Consider the following 22,348-nt stretch of genomic DNA (forward strand, 5'->3'; position numbering starts at 1 on the left):
TGGCTCAGCAGCAAGAGCACGGACTTGGGAGTCAGAGGTCATGGGTTCTAATTCCGGCTCTGCCGCTTGTCAGCTGTGTGACCTTGGGCAAGTCATTTAATTTCTCTGTGCCTCAGTTACCTCATCTGTAAAATGGGCATGACGACTGTGAGCCCCACGTGGGACAACCTGATTACCTTGTATCTACCCCAGCACTTAGAATGGTACTTGGCACAAAGCAAGCTCTTAACAAATACCAACATTATTATTATTATGTCCATGTCTGTAATTTATTCAGTTATATTAATGTCTGTCTTCTCCTCTAGACTGTAAGCTCATTGTGGTCAGGGAAAGTGTCCATTTATTGTTATGTTGTACTCTCCCAAGCACTTAGTAAAGTGCTCTGCAGACAATAATAATAATGATAATAATGATGTGGGTATCTGTTAAGCGTTTACTATGTGCAGAGCACTGTTCTACAGGGCAATCAGGTTGTCCCACGTGAGGCTCACAGTTAATCCCCATTTTACAGATGAGGTAACTGAGGCACAGAGAAATTAAGTGACTTGCCCACAGTCACACAGCTGACAAGCGGCAGAGCCGGGATTCGAACCCATGACCTCGGACTCCCAAGCCCGGGCTCTTCCCACTGAGCCACGTTGCTTCTCTGCTCGACAAGCGCTCAATAAATATGAGCTCTTGAATGAATGAAGGAATGAACGGATGGCTTTCAAAACATTTCAAGAACAGAGAGAGTGGAGTGGCCCACATTCTATTTCCGAGACAAATATTTTCTCATTTGATGGCAGCACAGTTCAACTAGAGTAGCTAAGTCAAGAGCACTGAATAGGGTTTCAGAACAACCGGCTTCAAGTTTGGATTCTATCACTGATCTGCTGAAAGCGATTCTCCACATCCTTTTACCATGCTTTCTCTTTTCATTCTTAAAGTGGGAAAGGTGCTACCTCCCTTAGATAGTGGTGGAAGCTTCAGGATAGATGATGCTGTGAAATTCAGAGATAACTCATGATTAAATGGGGCATTGACTCAATTCAGCCAGCTCGACAACCATTTGGAAAGTCAGGGCCTAAAGATGATCTTCCTTGTTCCGCCTCCTCACCCCTGAAATATTTCAGACAAATTATTCATGGTTGGTCATTAATCATTACACTTCTTTAACAGGCTCCCATTCCTCACCCACAAAGAGCCTATCAATCAAACAATTAATGGTATTTATTGAACACTTACTATGTGCAGCTCACTTTGCTAAGCTTTTGGGAGAGTACAACACAGTAAAGTCGGTAGGCATGATCCCTGCCCTCAAAGAGCTTGCAGTCTCAAGAGAACAAGTCTACCAACTCTGTTATATTGTACTCTCCCAAGCACTTAGTACTGTTCTTTTCACACAGTAAGCACTCAATAAATACAATTGATAGATAAACGCGTGTCAACTATTAGGGCATTACAATCAAAAGGATGAACGAGACGCTATCTTCACTAGTGAACAAAGAGTCAGTCTTGCCTCCATCCATTATAACTCTAGTGTTTTTCTCCACGGAGCTACGAAGGATGGATTTATTGTTTGGTGGACACTATATTTTCTTCCGAGCATCTGTCCTCTCCATCTTGGATTGTGAGCCCCTTATGGGACAGGGACTATGTTTTAGTTGATTTTCTTGTAATGATCCCCAACATTTGGTAGAGGGCTTTGCATATTGTAAACACATAATAGATTTTATTTATAACAGTGTGGTAATAGTATCTGTAGAGTGCCTTTCACTCAGTCTCTCACTCTGTCACCCAGGCATTTTAACAGTAATGATAATAGATGAGGAAATACAAATGAGAATGACACCAGTCTCCCTTGCCCTAAGCTACAGTTCTTGCTTTACACCCACAGAGAGCAGAACCCTGTAAGATGGAGAAGTACATTGGAAATAGATGCCACGGTCTCTGCCTCAAGGCATGTATAATCTAATGGAGGAGCCAGGAAATAATAATAAGAATAGTGGTATTTATTAAGCACTTACTATGTGCCAAGAACTGTACCCAACACTGGGGTGGATACAAGGAAATTGGGTTGAACACCGTCCCTGTTCCACATGGGGTTCACTATCTCAATCTCCATTTTAGACGTGAGGGAACTGAGGCACAGAGAAGTGACCTGTTATATTCTACTCTCCCAAGCATTTAGTACAGTGCTCTGCACACAGTAAATGCTCAATAAATAGGATTGACCGACTGACTGACAATAGCGTGATAATAATAAGTTCTTGTCCAAATGACCTGGCCAAGGCCGTGCAGCAGACAGAAGGTGGAGCCGGAATTAGAACCCAGTTTCTGAGTCCTAGAAGGTACTTAAGTAAATACGTGCCAGAAAAATAGCAAAGTATAACGCATCTGGAGACAGTTGTGTAGTGATTTACAAGGAGCCATACTTCTGTTAGACGATGATGCTGATCATTGTGAGATCGCATCTTTGAATGTGAATGTCTTGAGAAAAAAAATCTCTTGCACATTTATACACGTTATCCTTGAAAGTACACCTATGCCACTTTTCTCATCCTTTACCATTCAGGTCAGCAGTGCTTAGCCTCTGGGCAGGGAATGTGTGTTTATTGTTCTATTGTATGAATGAATGAATGAATGAATGAATGAGATGCTAAGACAAGAAAGGCCTATCCTAATACCAGCAGGACATGCCTTGGAGGAGGAAAGGATGCAAGATGAAAGATCAATCAATCAATGGTATTTATAAGCGCTTAGTACAGTGCTCTGCACGCACTAAGTGCTCAATAAATATGATTGAATGAATGAATAAATTGAGCCCTTACTATGTGCAGAACACTGTACTAAGTGCTTGGGAGAGTACAATACATCAGAATTAGCAGACACATTCCCTGCCCATAAGGAGCTTACAGTTTAGAGGAAGCTTAGAGTCTAGAGGAGATAGTGAGATTTGTGGGTGTAATGGGGACCAGATGACACAGGTCCGGAAAGACTTCAGGGAAGATGTTTTGGAAGAGGGGGAGGACATTATTTTCCACAGAGGCCAGAAGAGGAGCTTCCAAGAGCCCATTTCATTTGCTCAAAGGTAATGTAATGATCTTCAGACATCTCATGTCTATTTATGCAGCATGTCCTAGTGGAAAAAACACAGGTCTGTTAGTCAAAGGCCTTGGGTTCTAATCTGATGTCACCATTTGCCAGCTGAGTGACTTTGGTCAAGTCATTTAGCTTCTCTGGGCCTCAGTGTTCTCATTTCTAAAACAAGTATTCCCTACCTGTTCTCTCTCTTACTTACACTGGGAGCCCATTGACTTGTTTGACCAGAGTATTTTGTATCTACCCCAGCCCTCTGAACAGTGCTTGGCACATAGTAAGATCTTGATAAATACCACTACTATCATTATTACACCATTGTACTCTCCAAAATATTAGTATACTTTTCTGCAAACGTTAAGTGCTCAATAAATACCTTTGATTCACCAAAATATATTTCGTGAGACCAAGGCACTGATGTCACAGCATAGCATTCTCAGAATTTTTCCACTTTACAAAAGTTTATTTTCTTTATTTTTGCCTATAGCTCATTAACTTCCAAAGTATATCTGCAGTGGCCTAGGATAATGACTCATAAGGAAACAAGAGGTTACGCAAACCTCTGAGAATTCAAGTGAAATAAAAAGGGAACAATTTAGTTAAGTGTACTCAGGATTTTGTAACTTGGTCTGTTCCTTTCATTGTCTGAATTTGGCTCACATTACTTAAAATGAAATGCTTGACACAATTCTCTCTTATCCTAAGTGCTACTCCTTTATTGTGCTGAAATTAATTTTTGAGCCTATGAAAACGATTTCTAGATTTCTTTAGACTCCACCGTCCAAGCCCTAAGCTTCCACTCGTACGGCGTTGCAGCCCGACAATTGTGAATAATAAGATCTCTTGGCGAGCTCTTGATTTGTTTTGTATAAGCTCTGCACAACTGATTAATGATTCTTAGTGAGTATTGATCCTCGACTTAGTGCAAGAACAGCTCATCAATGCCAAGATGAAATCTCTATCCTCTTCCCCTGCCATGGAATCTGTGCCACTCTAACTTACAGCCTCCCTATTAACGGAAGAAAGATTACAATTCCTCTTTACTCTCAGATCTTTGTCGTTAGGTGCTTGTCACAGTTGAGTCCTCAATCAGCACAAAAGTTTGCGAAAAGTCCTTGGGCGGTGCTGATACAAGGACCTCCAGAATTCCTATTATCTAGAATTATATAACTCTCTGCTTAGGACAGAAAACTTTCCTCATTTCTTCAGAAAAGACTCTTGCTGGACTTATACTTCTCTCTTTCTACATCCCAGCCCGTGCACACCGCTCCTCTCCTCTGCCGCTAACCTCCTCACCGTGCCTCATTCTTGCCGGTCCCGCCGTCGACCCCTGGCCCACGTCCTACCTCTGGCCTGGAATGCCCTCCCTCCTCACATCTGCCCAACTAGCTCTCTTCCCCTCTTCAAAGCCCTACTGAGAGCTCACCTCTTCCAGGAGGCCTTCCCAGACTGAGCTCCCCCTTTCCTCTGCTCCCCCTCCGCTCCCCCCTACTCTCTGCACATAGTAGGTCTTGGGTTCTAATCCAGGATCTGCCATTTGTCTGCTGTGTGACCTGAGGCAAGTTACTTCACTTCTCTGTGCCTCAGTTACCTCATCTGTAAAATGGTGATGGAGACTGTCAGCCCTCCGTGGGACAGGGTCTGCATCCAACCCGATTTGTTTGTATCCACCCCAGCACTTAGTATATTACCTGGTACACTGTAAGCGCTTAACAAATACCACGATTATTACTAATATCAGTTGGGCCCCTGCCTTCTCAAGTCTTCTTTCTTCCCACACACTGCCCTGGCACTCCAACTGTGCTGGCCTTGGGGCTGTTGGGATCACTCTGGGGGCTCTTCATTTCTCCCCTGATGATAATAATAATGATTATGGCATTCGTTAAGAGCTTACTATGTGCCAGGCACTGTACTAAGCACTGGGGTGGATTACAAGCAAATCAGGTTGGACACAGTCCCCGCCCCTTGTGGAGCTCATAGTCTTAATCCTCATTTTACAGAAGAGGTAACTGAGGCACAGAGGAAGTGAAGTGACTTGCCCAAGGACACACAGGAGTCAAGTGGCTGTGATGGGATTAGAACCCATGACCTTCTGACTCCCAGGCCCATGTTCTATCCACTATGCCATGCTGATTCATTGCCCCTAAATGCAGCCTCAAGGTGAAAAGAGTCATTTTTCTTTCAGGAAGAGAAAAAAATGGTATTGTTGGGAAAAATTGGCAAGCGGGGCGTGTGGGATGTCTCTGGACAGGTATTTTAGTGTTGAACTAGTTGGCTGTGAGAACCATTAAGGAAAGTGAAAATTCCTGGATGGACTCAAGAGTCTCCAACCTCCCTAAACAAAGCATTTCAGTGTTAACTGATAGGACAGATGCATATGGAATTTGCTAAGTGCTTACTGTGTGTCAAATTCGGTTCTAAACACTGGGCTAGCTACAAGTTAATAATAATAATCACATTTGTTAAGATCTTACCACATGCAAAGCACTGTTCTACGCGCTGGAGAGGATACAAGGTAATCAGGCTGCCCCACGTAGGGGCTCATAGTCTTAATCCCCATTTTCCAGATGAGGGAACTGAGGCACAGAAAAGTGAAGTGACTTGCCCAAAGTCACACAGCTGACAAGCGGCTGAGCTGGGATTTGAACCCATGACCTCTGACTCCCTAGCCCGTGCTCTTTCCACTGAGTCACGCTGCTTCTCAGGGCAGCATGTCCCTGTCCAGTATCAGGCCAGATACTGTCCCTGTCCCACCTGGAGCTCAAAGTCTAAGTAAGAGGAAGAACAGATAGAGAAGCAGCATGGCTTAGTGGAAAGAGCTTGGGAGTCAGAGGTCATGGGTTCGAGTTCCGCTTCTGCCACTTATCAGCTGTGTGACCTTAGGCAAGTCACTTCACTTCCCTGGACCTCAGCGACCTCATCTGTAAAATGGGGATTATGACTGTGAGCCCCATGTGGGACAACCTCATTACCTTGTATCTACCCAAGCGCTCAGAACAGTGCTCGGCACATAGTAAGCGCTTAACAAATACCAACATTTTTATTATTATATCAAATCCCCATTTTGCAGTTGAGGAAACTGAGGCACAGAAAAGTGAAATGACTTACCTAACATCCCACAGCAGACAGATGGCAGAGCCGGGATTAGAACTCAGGTTCTCGGACTCCCAAGCCCATGCTTTATCCATTAGGCAACACTGTTTCACATTCCAATATTTCAAGAAGTCATTCTGTCCCTTCCCATCTTTCCCTCAGGATCTTGGTAAACAGGTGTCCATTGTCTCTCTCTGCTTCCCCTACAATACTCTTTGACTTCATCATAGCTTGCCTTTTCATTTAGTTTGACCTTTCTTAGGTTGAACAGCCTAGCATTTTCACTGTCTCCTCCCAGGTCTCATTTTTTTAGGCCTCCGATCAGTCACAACACTCACCTCTTCAGCCCTTAAATCCCTCCCTCCTTCCCCCTCTCCTCCTGCCCATCACAAATCTTTTATTCGGGTTATTTGTAACCGAGTCCTTTAATACTCTGGTGATTTTTTTCGTTCACTCAACAGTTCAAGTCTAAGTTATTTTGCACCTCTTGCATGGTGCTGACTGGCTGATAGTCTATTAAGTACAACCTGGCTTCTGGGTGGTGTAATTAGTACATTTGATTTCACATGACTTCCTCTTAATGCCTTCCCTTTGGTCTGAGGTACTGACTCAAGTTAGAGAGAAGCCTATCATTTCTCTTGGAGAGCAGTGCAAATGAGCTTCATCGGCACCTACCCTTAGAAGAGTCTTTTCTGCAGAATATTTCCTTATTTGAGACTGTCTCCTCTAAGATAACAGGGATTCGGGGCTCTTAACAATTCAGTAAAAGAACCAGGAGTTGGCTTGAGAATCGTCTTCAGTAACCGGCTGATAATGATTTCTCAGGAACTCCGAGCCACGAGCGGGCCAGAGTCGGAGAGTCACGAGCAGATTACGTTGATGCCTTTGTTTCCTTACCTGCCCGAAGTAAATGATTCCTCTGAGGAGAGGATAGGAGCGAACTTATATCTGATTTCTTTCACAACTTGAATAATGTATTCTTAGCGGGAGATAAAGAGAAGGCACAGGAAGCCGCATCAGAATTGGAATTTTTTGTACAGCTTGAAGAAGAATCGTATTTTCAGATTGGGTTATCTTATTTCTCCAGTCGCATCAATTCTGATATCTCTACCTCCACGTCCCTGCCTTCCCCCTCCCCCTGCACCTCCGTCCCCAACTGGTGCAAAACTTCTTTTTGGCCCTATTCCACCTCCCTCATCCCTTTGAGACGCAGCATGGCTTTTCTCTCTTTCCAAACTGCTCCCAAGCATGCACCGCATCCCTTCTTGACTAATGTATCAGCTTCTCTGCTGTCCTCCTTCTCTCCTGTCTCTCCCCAATATAGTCCTTACTTCACCCTGCTACCCAGATCATATTTCTAAAAAAAATCTGGTCCACGTCTCCCCACTCCTCAAGAACTTCCAGTGGCTATCCATCCAACTCTACATCAACTGGAAACCCCTTACCATTGACTTTGAAGCCCTTGATCAGCTCACCCCCTCCTATCTTACCTCACTGATTTCCTACTCTAATCCAGCCTAAACACTTCGCTCCACTCCTCTAACGCCAACCTCCTCTCTGTATCATGATCTCACGTATCTCACCGCTGACCTCTTGTTCACGCAGTAATAATAAACATAGTGATTATGGTATTTGTTAAGTGCACTGTTCTAAGCACTGGGGTAGATACAAGGTAATCAGATTGGACACAAACCCTATCTCACAAGGGGCTCACACTCTTATTCTCATTTTACAGATGAGGTAACTGAAGCCCAGAGAAGTGAAGTGATTTGCCGAAGGTCACACTGCAGATAAGTGGAAGAGTCGGGATTAAAACCCACATCCTCTGACTCTCAAGCCTGTGTTCTTGCCACTAGGCCATCATATCCTTCCTTTGGGCTGGAGCCCCCTCTACAGCAGACCACCACTCTCCCAACCTTCAAAACTAACCTCAAATCACACCTACTCTTAGAGGCCTTCCCCCACCAAACCCTTACTTACTCTACTCCCTCTCCCTTCTAAACCACCCATGCATTTGGATCTGTACCTTTTAAGCACTTGATATGTACCCCACCCTCAGTCCCACAGAATTTATGAGAAGCAGCGTGGCTCGGTGGAAAGAGCACGAGCTTCGGAGTCAGAGGTCATGGGTTCTAATCCCGGCTCCGCCGCTTGTCAGCTGTGTGACTTTGGGCAAGTCACTTAACTTCTCTATGCCTCGGTTACCTCATCTGTAAAATGGGAATTAAGACTGTGAGCCCCACATGGGACAACCTGATCATCTTGTATCCCTCCCAGCGCTTAGAACAGTGCTTTGCACATAGTAAGCGCTTAACAAATACCATCCTCAATTTATGTGCGTAATTTCTTTTTTGATGTCTGTCTCTCCCTCTACATTATAAGCTCTTGGTGGGGAGGGAGCAGTGTGGCCTAGTGGATAAAGCACGGGCCTAGGAGTCAGAAGGACCTGGGTTCTAATCCCAGCTCTGCCATTTGTCTGCTGTGGAACCTTGGGCGAGTCACTTAATTTCCCTGTGCCTCAGTTACCTCATCTGTAAAATGAGGTTTAAGACTGTGAGCCCATGTGGAATATGGACTTCATCCAACCTCATTAGCTTATACCTACCCCAGCCCTTAGAACAACGCCTGGCACATAGTAAGCACTTAACACATACCACAATTATCATTATCATTATCAACTCTGCTATTATCATTACCAACTCTCCCAACTGTTTAGTTCAGTGTTCTGCACACAGTAAGCATTCAACAAATAACACTGATAGATTGATGGATAGACAATAAAACTGGTAATTTGTTAAGCATTTACTGTGTGTCCAGCACTATTCCAAGCACTGGGGTAGATACAAGTTAATCAGGTTGGGCACAGTCCCTGTCCCCCATGGTGCTCACAGTTTAAGTAGGAGGGAGAACAGGGATTGAATTTCCATTTTTCAGCTGAGGAAACTGAGGCTCAGAATAGTTTAGTGACTTGCCCAAAGTCACTCAGCAACCTGCTTGAACCCCATGGGGGGCAAGGACTGCATCCAACCTGATGATCTTGTCCCTATTCCTGCATTACTATAATGTTTGACACATAGACAACACTTAACAAATACCACCAATATTATTATTATCATCACCTTTGCCTCCACCCAAGGTTTTCCAATGGATTGCAGTATATTCTCTTCTCTTTCTTGTAAGGCATGATACTATTTCCTTGGGAGAGGACCCCAGAATGAAAACATACGTTTCCTCCCGTCAAGAAGCTTGCAGTGTGACGGTACAGCTCCAAACAAAAACTCCTCACTCTAGGCTTCAAGGCTCTCCATCACCTTGCCCCTTCCTACCTCTCCTCCCTTCTCTCTTTCTACCGCCCACCCCGCACGCTCCGCTCCTCCGCCGCCCACCTCCTCGCCGTCCCTCGGTCTCGCCCATCCCGCTGTCGACCCCCGGGCCACGTCCTCCCGCGGTCCCGGAACGCCCTCCCTCCTCACCTCCGCCAAACTGATTCTCCTTCCCTCTTCAAAACCCTACTTAAAACTCACCTCCTCCGAGAGGCCTTCCCAGACTGAGCTCCTCTTCCCCCTCTACTCCCTCTGCCATCCCCCCTTTACCTCTCCGCAGCTAAACCCTCTTTTTCCCCTTTTCCCTCTGCTCCTCCACCTCTCCCTTCCCATCCCCACAGCATTGTACTCGTCCACTCAACGGTATATATTTTCGTTACCCTATTTATTTTGTTAATGAATTGTATATCGCCTCGATTCTACTTAGTTGCCATTGTTTTTACGAGATGTTCTTCCCCTTGACTCTATTTATTGCCATTGTTCTTGTCCGTCCGTCTCCCCCGATTAGACCGTGAGCCCGTCAAACGGCAGGGACTGTCTCTATCTGTTGCCGACTTGTTCATCCCAAGCGCTTAGTACAGTGCTCTGCACATAGTAAGCGCTCAATAAATACTATTGAATGAATTGAATGAATGAATGAATGAACGGTACTTATTTTTTTCTAAATGGAACGTCAACAATTCATTTAGGGTCTTTACCCTTTCTATTCCCTGGCTTTCTTCGTGAAGAGTCCTAGAAGTATATCCTCCGTCTCTTCTCTCTGATCTCTCTAGTCTTGGAAGGCAATGAAAGAGATTTGATTTTATTTCTGAATTTTTTTACGTATTTTAAATTTCTACTGAATGTATAGTTACTGCTGCAATCTTTGTACTGAGTGGATGTTTTGTATTTTCCTCAATGCTTAGCCAAGCTATCAATTAATCATATTTAATCATATTTATTGAGCACTTATTTAGCCCTCTAATCAGTCAGCTGTAATTATTGAGCACATACTGTGTGCAGAGCACTGTACTAAGTACGGAGGAGAGGATACAATGATAGACACAATTCCCCGCCCACAAGGAGCTTTCAGTCTAGAGGCTCACTGTAGTTATTTAATAACTATCATAATTAATTAAAATTTGGATTCCTCTCCCTTTGCATCTAAGTGTTCCCATCACAGGCTGATTCTGCAACCCCATGCTTCCAGCTCTTTCAGAGAATTTATCAAGATAATAATAATTATTATCACTAATTTTGTGGTATTTGATAAACACTTGCTTAGGTACCCAGCACTGTGCTGAGCACTAAAGCAAATACAAGGTAATAGATGGAACACAGTCTCTGTCCCACGGAGGACTCACAGCTTAAAGGGCAGGAAGAAGAGGCACAGAGATGTTAAACTACTTGCCCATCATCACAAGGCAGGCAAGTGGTGAAGTCAGGATTGGAACTCAGGTCTACTGACTCCCAATCCTATGATCTTTCCGCTGGAACACGCTGCCTCTCAAGTGCGAGGTAAGACAGCAAAGCCAACATCATTTAGTCAGATAATCAGTCAATCGTATTTATTGAGTGCTTGCTATGTGCAGAACTCTGTACTAAGCACTTGGGAGAGTACAATATAAGAATAAAGAGACGCATTTCCTGCCCACACCAAGCTTAAGGTCTAGAGGGCTGTAAGTGTCAAATTCGAACTCCATGGGCTTTATGAATCATGACTTAGGAAACAGATCCCGAAGCCATTGTTGATTGTCCTTTTAAATCATCATTCTAAACCAAAAAGACCAAATACCTGCTGGTTACAAATGGAAAGGGAGAGGAAAAAAATAAAGAAAATAAGTAGTTTGCCCACCAAATAGACACAAGGTACACCTATATCCTAATTACTGAAATTCAGCTATGTTACTGCTTTTTAGGAAGGACACGAGAGAGTTGGAGAGGTACAGAGAAGAGGAACCAAGATTATAGGAGGAATGGAGGAGCTTCAGAGTCAGGATCGATTGAAAAAGATTAGGACTCTTTTATTTTTTTATTTTTTAGGGTATTTGTTAGTGCTTATTATGTTCAACTAAACTAAGCGCTGGGGTAAATACAAAATCAGAGAAAATCAGAAAACAGAGTCCCTGTTCCACAAAGGGCTCCAAGTCTTAATCCCCATTTGACAGATGAAATAACTGAGTCATAGAGTAGTTAAGTGATTTACCTGAGGTAACATAGCAGGCAAGACCCGGGGGCAGAATTAGAACCCTGGTCCTCTGACTCTCAGGCATCTGTTCTTTCCACTAGGTCATGCTGCTTCTTCAGTCTAGACAGACGCAGAGGTACAGAGAAAGAAGAACTAAGATCATCAAGGGCGCAGAGAAGCTTCCGAATTAGGTTAGATTGAAAGGGATAGGGTCTCTTCAGTCCAGAGAGACATGAGCTGAGTGGGGACAGGATTGAAGTTTACAAAACCAGCAGGAGTTATCATGAAATTCTCTCCTAGACCCCCTCCAATCTGGCTTCCGTCCCCTCCACTCTACCGAGACTGCTCTCTCTAAGGTCACCCGTGACCTCCTTCTTGCCAAATCCAATGGCTCCTACTCCATTCTGATCCTCCTTGACCTCTCTGCTGCCTTTGACACTGTCGACCGTCCCCTCCTCCTCCATACCTTATCTCACCTCGGCTTCACGGACTCTGTCCTCTCCCGGTTCTCCTCTTACCTCTCTGGCCGATCATTCTCGGTCTCCTACGCTGGAGCCTCCTCCCCCTCCCATCCTTTAACTGTTGGAGTTCCTCAAGGGTCAGTTCTTGGCCCTCTTGTTCTCCATTTACACTCACTCCCTCGGTGAACTCATCCGCTCTCACGGCTTTGACTACCATCTCTACGCAGATGACACGCAGATCTACATCTCCGCCCCTGTCCTCTCCCCCTCCCTTCGGGCTCGCATCTCCTCCTGCCTCCGGGACGTCTCCACCTGGATGTCGGCCCGCCACCTAAAACTCAACATGAGCAAGACTGAGCTCCTCATCTTCCCTCCCAAGCCCGGTCCGCTCCCAGACTTCTCCGTCACCGTGGATGGCACGACCATCCTTCCCGTCCCGCAGGCCCGCAATCTCGGTGTCATCCTTGACTCGTCCCTCTCGTTCACCCCACACATCCTATCCGTTACCAAGACCTGCCGGTTTCACCTCTACGATATCGCCAAGATCCGCCCTTTCCTCTCCACCCAAACGGCTACCTTACTATTACGGGCTCTCGTTATATCCCGGCTAGACTACTGTGTCGGCCTTCTCTCTGACCTCCCTTCCTCCTCTCTCGCCCCGCTCCGGTCTATTCTTCACTCCGCTGCCCGGCTCATCTTCCCGCAGAAACGATCTGGGCGTGTCACTCCCCTTCTTAAACAACTCCAGTGGTTGCCTATCGACCTCCGCTCCAAACAAAAACTCCTCACTCTAGGCTTCGAGGCTCTCCATCACCTTGCCCCTTCCTACCTCTCCTCCCTTCTCTCTTTCTACCGCCCACCCCGCATGCTCCGCTCCTCCGCCGCCCACCTCCTCGCCGTCCCTCGGTCTCGCCTATCCCGCCGTCGACCCCTGGGTCACGTCCTCCCGCGGTCCTGGAACGCCCTCCCTCCTCACCTCCGCCAAACTGATTCTCTTTCCCTCTTCAAAACCTTACTTAAAAATCACCTCCTCCAAGAGGCCTTCCCAGACTGAGCTCCTCTTCCCCCTCTACTCCCTCTGCCATCCCCCCTTTACCTCTCCGCAGCTAAAGCCTCATTTTCCCCTTTTCCCTCTGCTCCTCCACCTCTCCCTTCCCATCCCCACAGCATTGTACTCGTCCGCTCAACTGTATATATTTTCGTTACCCTATTTATTTTGTTAATGAATTGTACATCGCCTTGATTCTATTTAGTTGCCATCGTTTTTACGAGATGTTCTTCCCCTTGACGCAGTTTATTGCCATTGTTCTTGTCTGTCCGTCTCCCCCGATTAGACTGTAAGCCCGTCAAACGGCAGGGACTGTCTCTGTTGCCGACTTGTTCATCCCAAGCGCTTAGTACAGTGCTCTGCACATAGTAAGCGCTCAATAAATACTATTGAATGAATGAATGAATGAAATTGTTCACCGCATCTCACTTAATCAGGATGATGGACGTGGAGGGGAACCCATTGAAGCTTGTGAGTGGTAAGAATAAAATAATAAAAGGGAACACTTCTTTACCAAGGGGATAGTAACCTCATGAAATGTGGTAGCTCAAGAAGTTGTGCAGGCTAAAAATATAAAAAAGTTCAAGAGTTTGGAATTACTTAATGATGGCTTTTTTTTTTTTGATTGGTATTTGTTGAGAGCTTTCTATGTGCCAGGCACTATACTAAGTGCTGAGGTAGATGCAAGTGAATCACATCCCACTTGGGGCTCACAGTTCTTAATCCCCATTTTACAGATGAAGTAACTGAGGTCCAGAGAGGTGAAATGTCTTATCCAAGGTCACATAACAGACAAGTGGGAGAGTTGGGAGTGGGACACAGGTCCTTTTGACCTCCAGGCCCATGCTCTATCCACTAGGCAACCTTGCTTCTCATGGCTAGTGGCCCACAGTGATTTACTAGAGGGATGGATAAGGCCCTTAGGGGACATATATGGATGGGTCAACCTTAAACGTTTGGATGGAGGGCAGCCAGCATGCCGATCTGCACGTATCCCATTCCCTAAATTGGAGACAGAATCCTAAATCGGTTGGATTATTGGTTTTAGCTAGCAGTGTCAAAGAACAGCAAATAGATTTGGCATCTATTTTGGATGCCAAAATAGAAGCCCCTTAATAAGCTTATAAGATGGTTGGTATGGTGATTGGCAGCGACTCATGAGTGTAAACCACAGAACTGCTTTACCTGTTTCCCAGTCTTCCAGGGAGTCAGCCCGGGTTAGGGGATGAGCATAGTCACGGGACTGAGGAGACTTGGATTATCAAGTTGGCTTGGCTCCTGAGCTGGTGGGTGTCCCTGCACTCTATGCCTCAGTTTCTTCTTCTGTACCCTGGGGATAACCCCTTCCCTCTTTACAGGTCAGGCCTGGAGTCAAAGTGAGAATGTGGAGATGGCAGTGCGCTGAAAGGTGCCAGTGTGATGACATTTATGGTGTGATGATTAACCAGCCTGTGATCCTCCCCGGAACTTCAATTCCACAGCACCTGAAGCTGTGTGTGCCCATTCGCTCTCATTTACCTCCTAATGGCCGGGACCTATTATAAGCTCTAGACTGATTTGGAGGGCCCTTGAGCTCCACGTGGTCATCTGGGGGAAGATTCTGTTTTGTTTCTCTTCCTAACAGGATCAATCCATTACTGTGCCCAACTCCAGCTTTCCATCATATTATAATTGCTTTTTCTGAGATTCCCCCACCTAGCCTGAGAGACAGAAAGCAAGAGCTTGTTTTTTAGTCACATTAATCACATGGTAGCAATCACATGGAACTCTGATTTGGAATCAAGCCTTGTGGATTTGTAATATAATAATAATGTTGGCATTTGTTAAGCGCTTATTATGTGCCGAGCACTGTTCTACGTGCTGGGGAAGATACAGGGTAATCAGGTGGTCCCACGTGAGGCTCACAGTTAATCCCCATTTTACGGATGAGGGAACCGAGGCACAGAGAAGTTAGGTGACTTGCCCACAGTCGACGGACCCTTAATCTCCCTTACTCTCCCACCGACATGGACCCATCTTGGACCATCCCAGCCCCCCGACTCTCCCCCGGCGACCCAAGAGAGACCATCCACAATCCTGACTCTCCCCCGCCACAGGCACCCAAGACTCTCTTCCAGTTGGCTTAGATGTTCCTTGATGTAACAGGGAGAAATCCAATGCTATAGGATTTTATATTTCACTCAATTCAATCGTATTTACTGAGCACTTACTGTGTGCAGAGCACTGTACAAAGTGCTTGTAAAGTACAATAAAGCAATAAAGAGAGACAATCCCTGCCCTCAACGGGCTCACAGTCTTGAGGTGGGGAGGCAGACATCAATACAAGTAAACAGGCATCACTGATCACTGTTTTTTTTTTTTACCTTTCTGAGATTTCTCTATGTCTAGATCAAATTTAGTTCCATCAGGGCTTGTGAATAGATGATGATGGATTCTACCATCAAGAACGGCAGACAAGGCAAGGTCCTGAAAAATTCAGACCAAAGAGCTGTGCGGAGGAGTTGATTATAGAACTGGTGGCTGGTTCAATTGCTGTATTGTACTATCCCAAGTGCTTAGTACAGTGCTCTGCACACAGTGAGCGCTCAATAAATACGATTGATTGAATGAATGAATGAAAACAGCCTGGCCTGGTTGGATAGATCATGGGCCTGGCAGTTAGGAGGAGCTGGGCTCTGATCCCAGCCCTGTCACTCGTCTGTTGTGTAACCTTGGGCATATCACTTCACTTCTCTGGGCCTCAGTTACCTAATCTGTAAAATGGAGATTAAGTCTGTGATCCCCATGTGGGACAGGGAATTTGTACAACCCGATTAGCTTGGTTAGATCTGATTAGATTAGCTAATTAATAATGTTGGTATTTGTTAAGCGCTTACTATATGTGCAGAGCACTGTTCTAAGCGCTGGGGTCATCAGGTTGTCCCACGTGAGGCTCACAGTTAATCCCCATTTTACAGATGAGGTAACTGAGGCACAGAGAAGTGAAGTGACTTGCTCACAGTCACACAGCTGACAAGTGGCAGAGCCGGGAGTCGAACTCATGACCTCTGACTCCTAAGCCCAGGCTCTTTCCACTGAGCCATGCTGCTTCCCTAATTAGCTTCCCCAGCACTTAGAACACTGCCTGGCACACTGTAAGCGCTTAACAAATACCATCGCATTCAAAAAATAAAAGGATCTGTGTTCTCCAGGGTTTGACCGGACCAGAGGATCAGAATGCTATTGGGTCGATCTCCAAATTGATTTTTGGACCAAGGAAATATTTCTGTGTTTGGCCTCTGAGTGCTAAATCAGAGAGGTGCTTATCTGGAATCGAAGCATCGATTCTATTTAACACTTCTTGATTTAATGCTGAAAATTCCTATTTGATTTCCATTGAGAGGCTCTTCCTGAAACACGAGTGACATTCTGAACCACGTCACTCAATAAAAGACATGAGAGAATACAGACAGCGCAGCAAGGAAGACAATTAAAATATAAAGCTACAACAGTCAATGTTAATGAAAGTTTTAATATTCATTTTACTAAAAGATGCAAAACAAAGACTATTGAATCACCATTCATCAGCAGCCAACAGGATAGGAATGAATTCTCAACTTCAAACCAAAATGAATCCAAAACATCAAGCTGTGCACATAAAATAATATCAAATCATTATTTAAAGGAAGATTACTTGTGGAAGCAGGAATGAATAAAAAACATGTCTGGATGTTTTAAACAAAAATAAATTCAAGTCTTAATTTGAAAAGTTCATCAGTCTTCGATTTTTAGGTTTGTGCAATACCCATCTTTGCATAGTAAAGAAAACTTGGTAAAACTCCAGTTCTATGTGATTTTTGTTATTTAACATGCAGCCTATGGTTTCTGTTCGTTTGTCTAATAAGGTAAGTTGAATTCAGTGGGATCATGCAACATGCCACTATGAGCCAACAGACTGTACGTTTTCTCACCGAGATGAATCCTTAATCAATGCAGCCAAAGTAGAGCAGTGAAATGGCCAACTTCCATTACTTAAGGTTCACTCTGTCGTTACGTTAAAGACTGAGATGCTATGATCTAAAAGTAATAAGACACTACAGAATTAAGTCGACGAATGACTTGTACGGAGTGGAACTACGCTGCGAAAAGGTTTAAGCTATGTAATCCTACTACCACAGAAAAAGTTATTTATTAGAATCCACTTTGGGGATTTATGTGATTGTATTACCTTTCATATCCACTATAGACAGAGCACAGAGCGTGTGTATTTTATACACACGCACAACCGACTGAAGAGTGGCGCATAGGTTCAGTGGCCTATGAATCCACCGGAGTAACGAAAAGTTACACTAACCCCTGTCATATGTACATAATTGGGGACCACTGTGGTCTGATTTAAAACATAACATCGCACATTTACAATGTCATTTGAGAAATGCTCAAAGGTAGTAATATTAGAGGCCTAACTTTTTTGTGGCGACAGTGGCATGTCCATCCAGTGACCTCTGGAACAGGAGCACGTGTACGTGCCGTACACGTTGCAGCTAACTACCCGATACGGAGTATTACACGTACTCGGTCACGGAGAATCACTAAGCAACTTGGCAACAGGAAGTTGATGGGAGAACTCGAGTCTCCCCCTACCCTGAAAGAGCCCATTGCCCCTGGGTGTATGAATAAAAGTTCATCTTGTAAGGAGTCACGAATCAACTCCTTGGCTAGCCCTGAATTGCGGTAGGAACTATTTATTTCTTTAGAGAGACTGCTTAATCGTGTAGCATCTGTTACTCAAAAAGCGATAATGTTATTAAGATGACTGTTATAGTCCCGTAGCTACCCCTACAAGACTGTTCTCCGATAGGACTAATACACTCTGGAAAGATCAACATGAAAATAACAATAATAATAATGATAATAATAAAAAAAGCATCGAAAAGTTTGGCTACAGATTGGCGGAGCTAAAATTGCTTTCCCTGAACTGAAGGAAGCCGGGAAGAGACCTGCCATGACTGCAATTTGCTTTCTTTCAAGGCAAGGGGTTCTAGCTAAGCTCAGAGACCGATTCGGTTTCAGGAGGTTGTTGAATGCTCTACCCACAGACCTTCCTCAAAGTTGCGGACACAGAAACACGTTGGACTCTTTGGAACCTTTCATAAAGACAGGTGTCGTTGAGGAATATCGCCTGAACCTTTTCTTTGGTGCATTTGAGTGAACTTAGAAATGATCACATAAGTGCTTCCATTCGCTAAGAGAAAACTGAACACAGCTTAGTGGAGACATAAAAGGATCATGAAAAGCTGAAGCTAAGCTGACCGAGCAATGGAAGGGTGTTTGTGGTAAAGAGGGAAACTCAGGGCAACTTACAACACAACCTGGAGGAAAGAAGGTTACAGGCCACACACACACACAAACACACACACACTCTCTCTCTCTCTCTATGCATGTACGGATAAACCCTCACATATACAGTTAGCTGGGCAGATAGCTGAGAGATAGTTGACATTCTCTGGCCTGGAACACCCTTCCTCTTTATATCCAACAGATCTGTGTCACCCTGACTTTATTCATTCCTCCCTCCCAGCCCCACAGCACTCACGTATTTAGCTGTAATTTACTTATTTATATTTACGTCTGTCCCCCCCCCCCAGACTGTAAGCTCGTTGTGGGCAGGGAATATGTCTGTTACGTTGGTTGTCATCTTGTACCGTCCCAAGCACTTAGTACAGTGCTCTGCACACAGTAAGAGTGCAATATAACTGATGGATTGATCGAATGAAAGAAGAAGACAGATGTAGCAGTGGCGATAGAAGGGAATGCCTTTGTCTTACCCAAGCTTTCAGCGCACTGTGAGTATTATTTAAGGCTTTACTTAAACTTAACCTTTCACATGAGAGAAACAGGGAAAGAAAAGAGTTAAACAGGGAACAAAATCATGAGCTTGGCACTTTTGTGATTAATTTGAGAGGGTGTATACTTTCTTACATTATATACATCAATTTTGTATGACATCAAAAAATTCTAGAGAGACTTGTAAGTCATTACGTACATATGCATTTACACTTACATTTTAATTTTTTTTTTTTGGTTTCAAGCATACAAACTTCAGATCACACCTGCTTTGTGCTCAACTCTCTAGATCTGCATGCTACAGCTGCTCGTTTTGAGCAAGACCAAGACCTGCTATACAACACGCTACCAAAAAAAAAAAATACGGGGAGCGAAAACAAACCGAAACAAATTTACAGAGAGAATCAACCTTTACAAGGAAATCTTTCAATATCGATAAGTGAAAATGATGTGTCAAAATCTCTTATTTTCATATTTACATTTGCTGTTAAAGAACTATACATTAGCATCATCGTTCAAATCACAGCTCCCACGTCCAAAGACTGTTTTGGTCCAAAAATGGGAATGGTGATTGGACGAGACTAAGGAGTTATCGAGTTCAGAGACAGAGCCGAGTTTCCTGGTGGACGCAGTTCTCGGATGAAGGAGAGTCCCAGATCAGCTTCTAATTTCTGTGTCATCGTCGTCGGATGTGTTCATTTGCAAGTTTGGCTGGAGATTGGATTGCGAGCTTGTTGGTTGTATATACGCCATGCAGTTTATACCCTTTCGAAAATTAGCTCTTCATGCCACTGGAGTTTGTCGTTAATATGAAAATAAAAGTCATGCAAACTCATTTAGAAGATACTGAGTGCCTGCAGGTTGCTATTGTATTATTTGGAAATGCTCCTTTTATTGCACTTGATTGCCTGCCCGTTCTTCCTTTACTTAAAAAAAGCAAAACAAAAAACTTATTCTGAAACAGTTATCGCATACACCCACTTGAATTGTCTGTTTGTTTTTTATCCTTTCTAGACAAATGGGGAAGGGGAGTATTTGAACTGATCTTCAACAAGAGCAGTTTTCCTTTGCCCCTTTCCCAGCCCTCCAAATTTAATTGCAGTTGTTACCACTCAATGTTCTTGTTGATTGATTTCACGGTTCCTGCACAGTTGTCATAAAAGATGTCATACCCAGAATCCAGTGGTGCAAGGAGAAGTTCATCCAAGGCAATTCCTTCATATGGGGCCTTGCTGATTGGGATCGTACCTTCTTTTTTTGACATTTCTTCCAGAGTGCGTCAAAAGGAGATGGAAGCAGAAATGAGAATATTAAACACTCCACAAAATAAAATGACAAAACCAATTCCAGAGTAAAGTAATGAACTAACACCAGGGCAGAGTCTTTAGGTGAGATATGAACTGAAGCAGATATTGAATACCGAGTGAATCCGGATAATGTTCATTATCCCGTGCAATATCAACTTGTAATAGGTGGCTTTTTGGAGTATCTCCCACTAAATTAGGGGTAGTATCTGGGGCTCAATCTGCCCCTCAATTCAAAAGTAAACAGTCTCCCGACTGGCCAGCTGAGGAACTTTAAGTTGGGGCAGGGCACAGACTTTCCATGATATCTTTGGCCTATTCACCCACAGTGAAACCAACATGGTCTTCGTTTTCAGGTCTGGAACCTTTCATCTCTCCTAGCATCCTCCCCGCTGGATGGTACAAGGTGAAACTATTCCCTCGAGCAGTCAACTGTAACAGGCCACCACGATGCCAGCCAATCACGTGCCACACCGTGGGCAGGGAATAAGTCTGTTTACCGTTATCTTGTACTCTCCCAAACGCTTACTACAGTGCTCTGCACACAGTAAGCCCTCAATAAATATGACTGACTGCCCGACCGATCAATTTGGTGCCTCTGCTGTGAGCTCTTACTGTACTCTGGATCCAGATGTTCTCGATCTCTAGGAAGATAGGAAGAGAGTGCAGAAGGAGACTGCCCTCAAAGGAGAGTGGACAAAGGGGAAGGTTAGATGAGCCATTGCAGCAGTTTTGCTTTTTAAAAATATTAGCTGTTAAAAAAGCTCTCGTCCCTTTGCCCAGTCTCCTGGTTAGGATTCCCTACATTAATATAACAGCAAGACAACTTCCAGGCAATAACGAAAGTTATACGCAACCTCCCCGTGATCTAGCTTATGTAGGGCACCAAGCAAGGGGCTCATGCAATTTGTCTGAACACTGGGGAAGTGCACCACCACCAAAGTGACATGCAAAAAACACAGAACGGTCAATTCAGAAGATTCCCTAATACCTCAAACACCAAGTCTTCTACTTTTCTCTATGCAGGTCTCCCCAGCTCATTACCACTGAACCACACCTCCTGAGTCAATATAACCGAAAACACCTTCCGTGGTCCAGGAACTACAGAGGAGATTCCCAAACAAAACTCCCATGGGATATGCCTTCCCCAGCACCTGACTGCCTTGGAGATTGTTCATTTGCCCCCAAAGGAGTTTGACCAAAAGGTACAGAAGTGGCATTATTTTACTCATTTGGATGATCTCAGGAAGTTGCAGAGCAGGCAGGCAGGCAGACTGAAGCAATCTCAAAATCCGCAAGGCCTTTTCTAGTTCTACATCTGTGATCCATGGATAGAACCGTTCATCGAGTAGAAGGAAGATGATAGTAATTATTGAAAAAGTTTCGACCTACACTCGAGCTTCTCTTTGGACTTTATTACCTCTACCGTTTTTCATTACTGTGTAAAAAAAATAATGGACAATTGACCGGAAAGCAAGTTTCATCATCATTTGTAAATGACTATAGATGAACCTAAACACATTTCCTCAGATCCATCAAATTCCAGTTAAATGCTCCTTGTGAGAAGGGACTGTATCTACCAACTTTACTGTATTGTCCTCTCCCCAGCACTTTGTACAGTGCTCTGCACACAGAGACCACTCAATTAATACCACTGAATGCTTGAGTGAATAAAGAGCTGATCCAAGACACTGGGGGCACTCCTGTTTATTGATAAAAAGTCCAAAGGTGGAATTCCCCTCCAATTGCACCAACCCTGACTGCCTCCTAATTGGTTTTTTTTTTCCCTTTGAAACTGTTAGGTACATTTTAACACAAAGATAGAATTATCATCGTTCAGGAGCCTGTTAGAATCTTTCTATAATTACGTCTCAGTTCCACAATATCTTTTTTTTTCTGTCACACCCTGTTCCCGTTAGATACTATCTGCACATTATTTGCAGTGTGATACGGCAATATCATTGATCAGGAAAAAAGACAACTAACTCTCCCCACCTCTGTCCTTCAGTTTGTTAATCTTCAGCACTGTACTTCATGTCTTTCAT

At 44.3% G+C, this 22,348-nt stretch overlaps 1 protein-coding gene across 3 annotated transcripts in view; it reads right to left on the minus strand.

Annotated features, from left to right (window-relative positions):
* Window positions 1–19,097: 19,097 nt before the first annotated feature.
* ADAM23 (ADAM metallopeptidase domain 23) overlaps window positions 19,098–22,348 on the minus strand; it is a 201,161-nt gene continuing 197,910 nt past the window's right edge. For 2 of the 3 annotated variants that reach the window (XM_029069168.2, XM_029069169.2), the window contains one exon: window positions 19,098–20,265. In XM_029069168.2, coding sequence (XP_028925001.1) covers window positions 20,105–20,265 — 161 coding nt within the window. In that variant the 3' untranslated portion in view covers window positions 19,098–20,104. The other variant, XM_029069167.2, reaches the window with a different exon arrangement.

The sequence above is a fragment of the Ornithorhynchus anatinus genome, chromosome 7 (genome assembly GCF_004115215.2).
Source record: "Ornithorhynchus anatinus isolate Pmale09 chromosome 7, mOrnAna1.pri.v4, whole genome shotgun sequence".
In the NCBI taxonomy this organism is placed as follows: Eukaryota; Metazoa; Chordata; class Mammalia; order Monotremata; family Ornithorhynchidae; genus Ornithorhynchus; species Ornithorhynchus anatinus.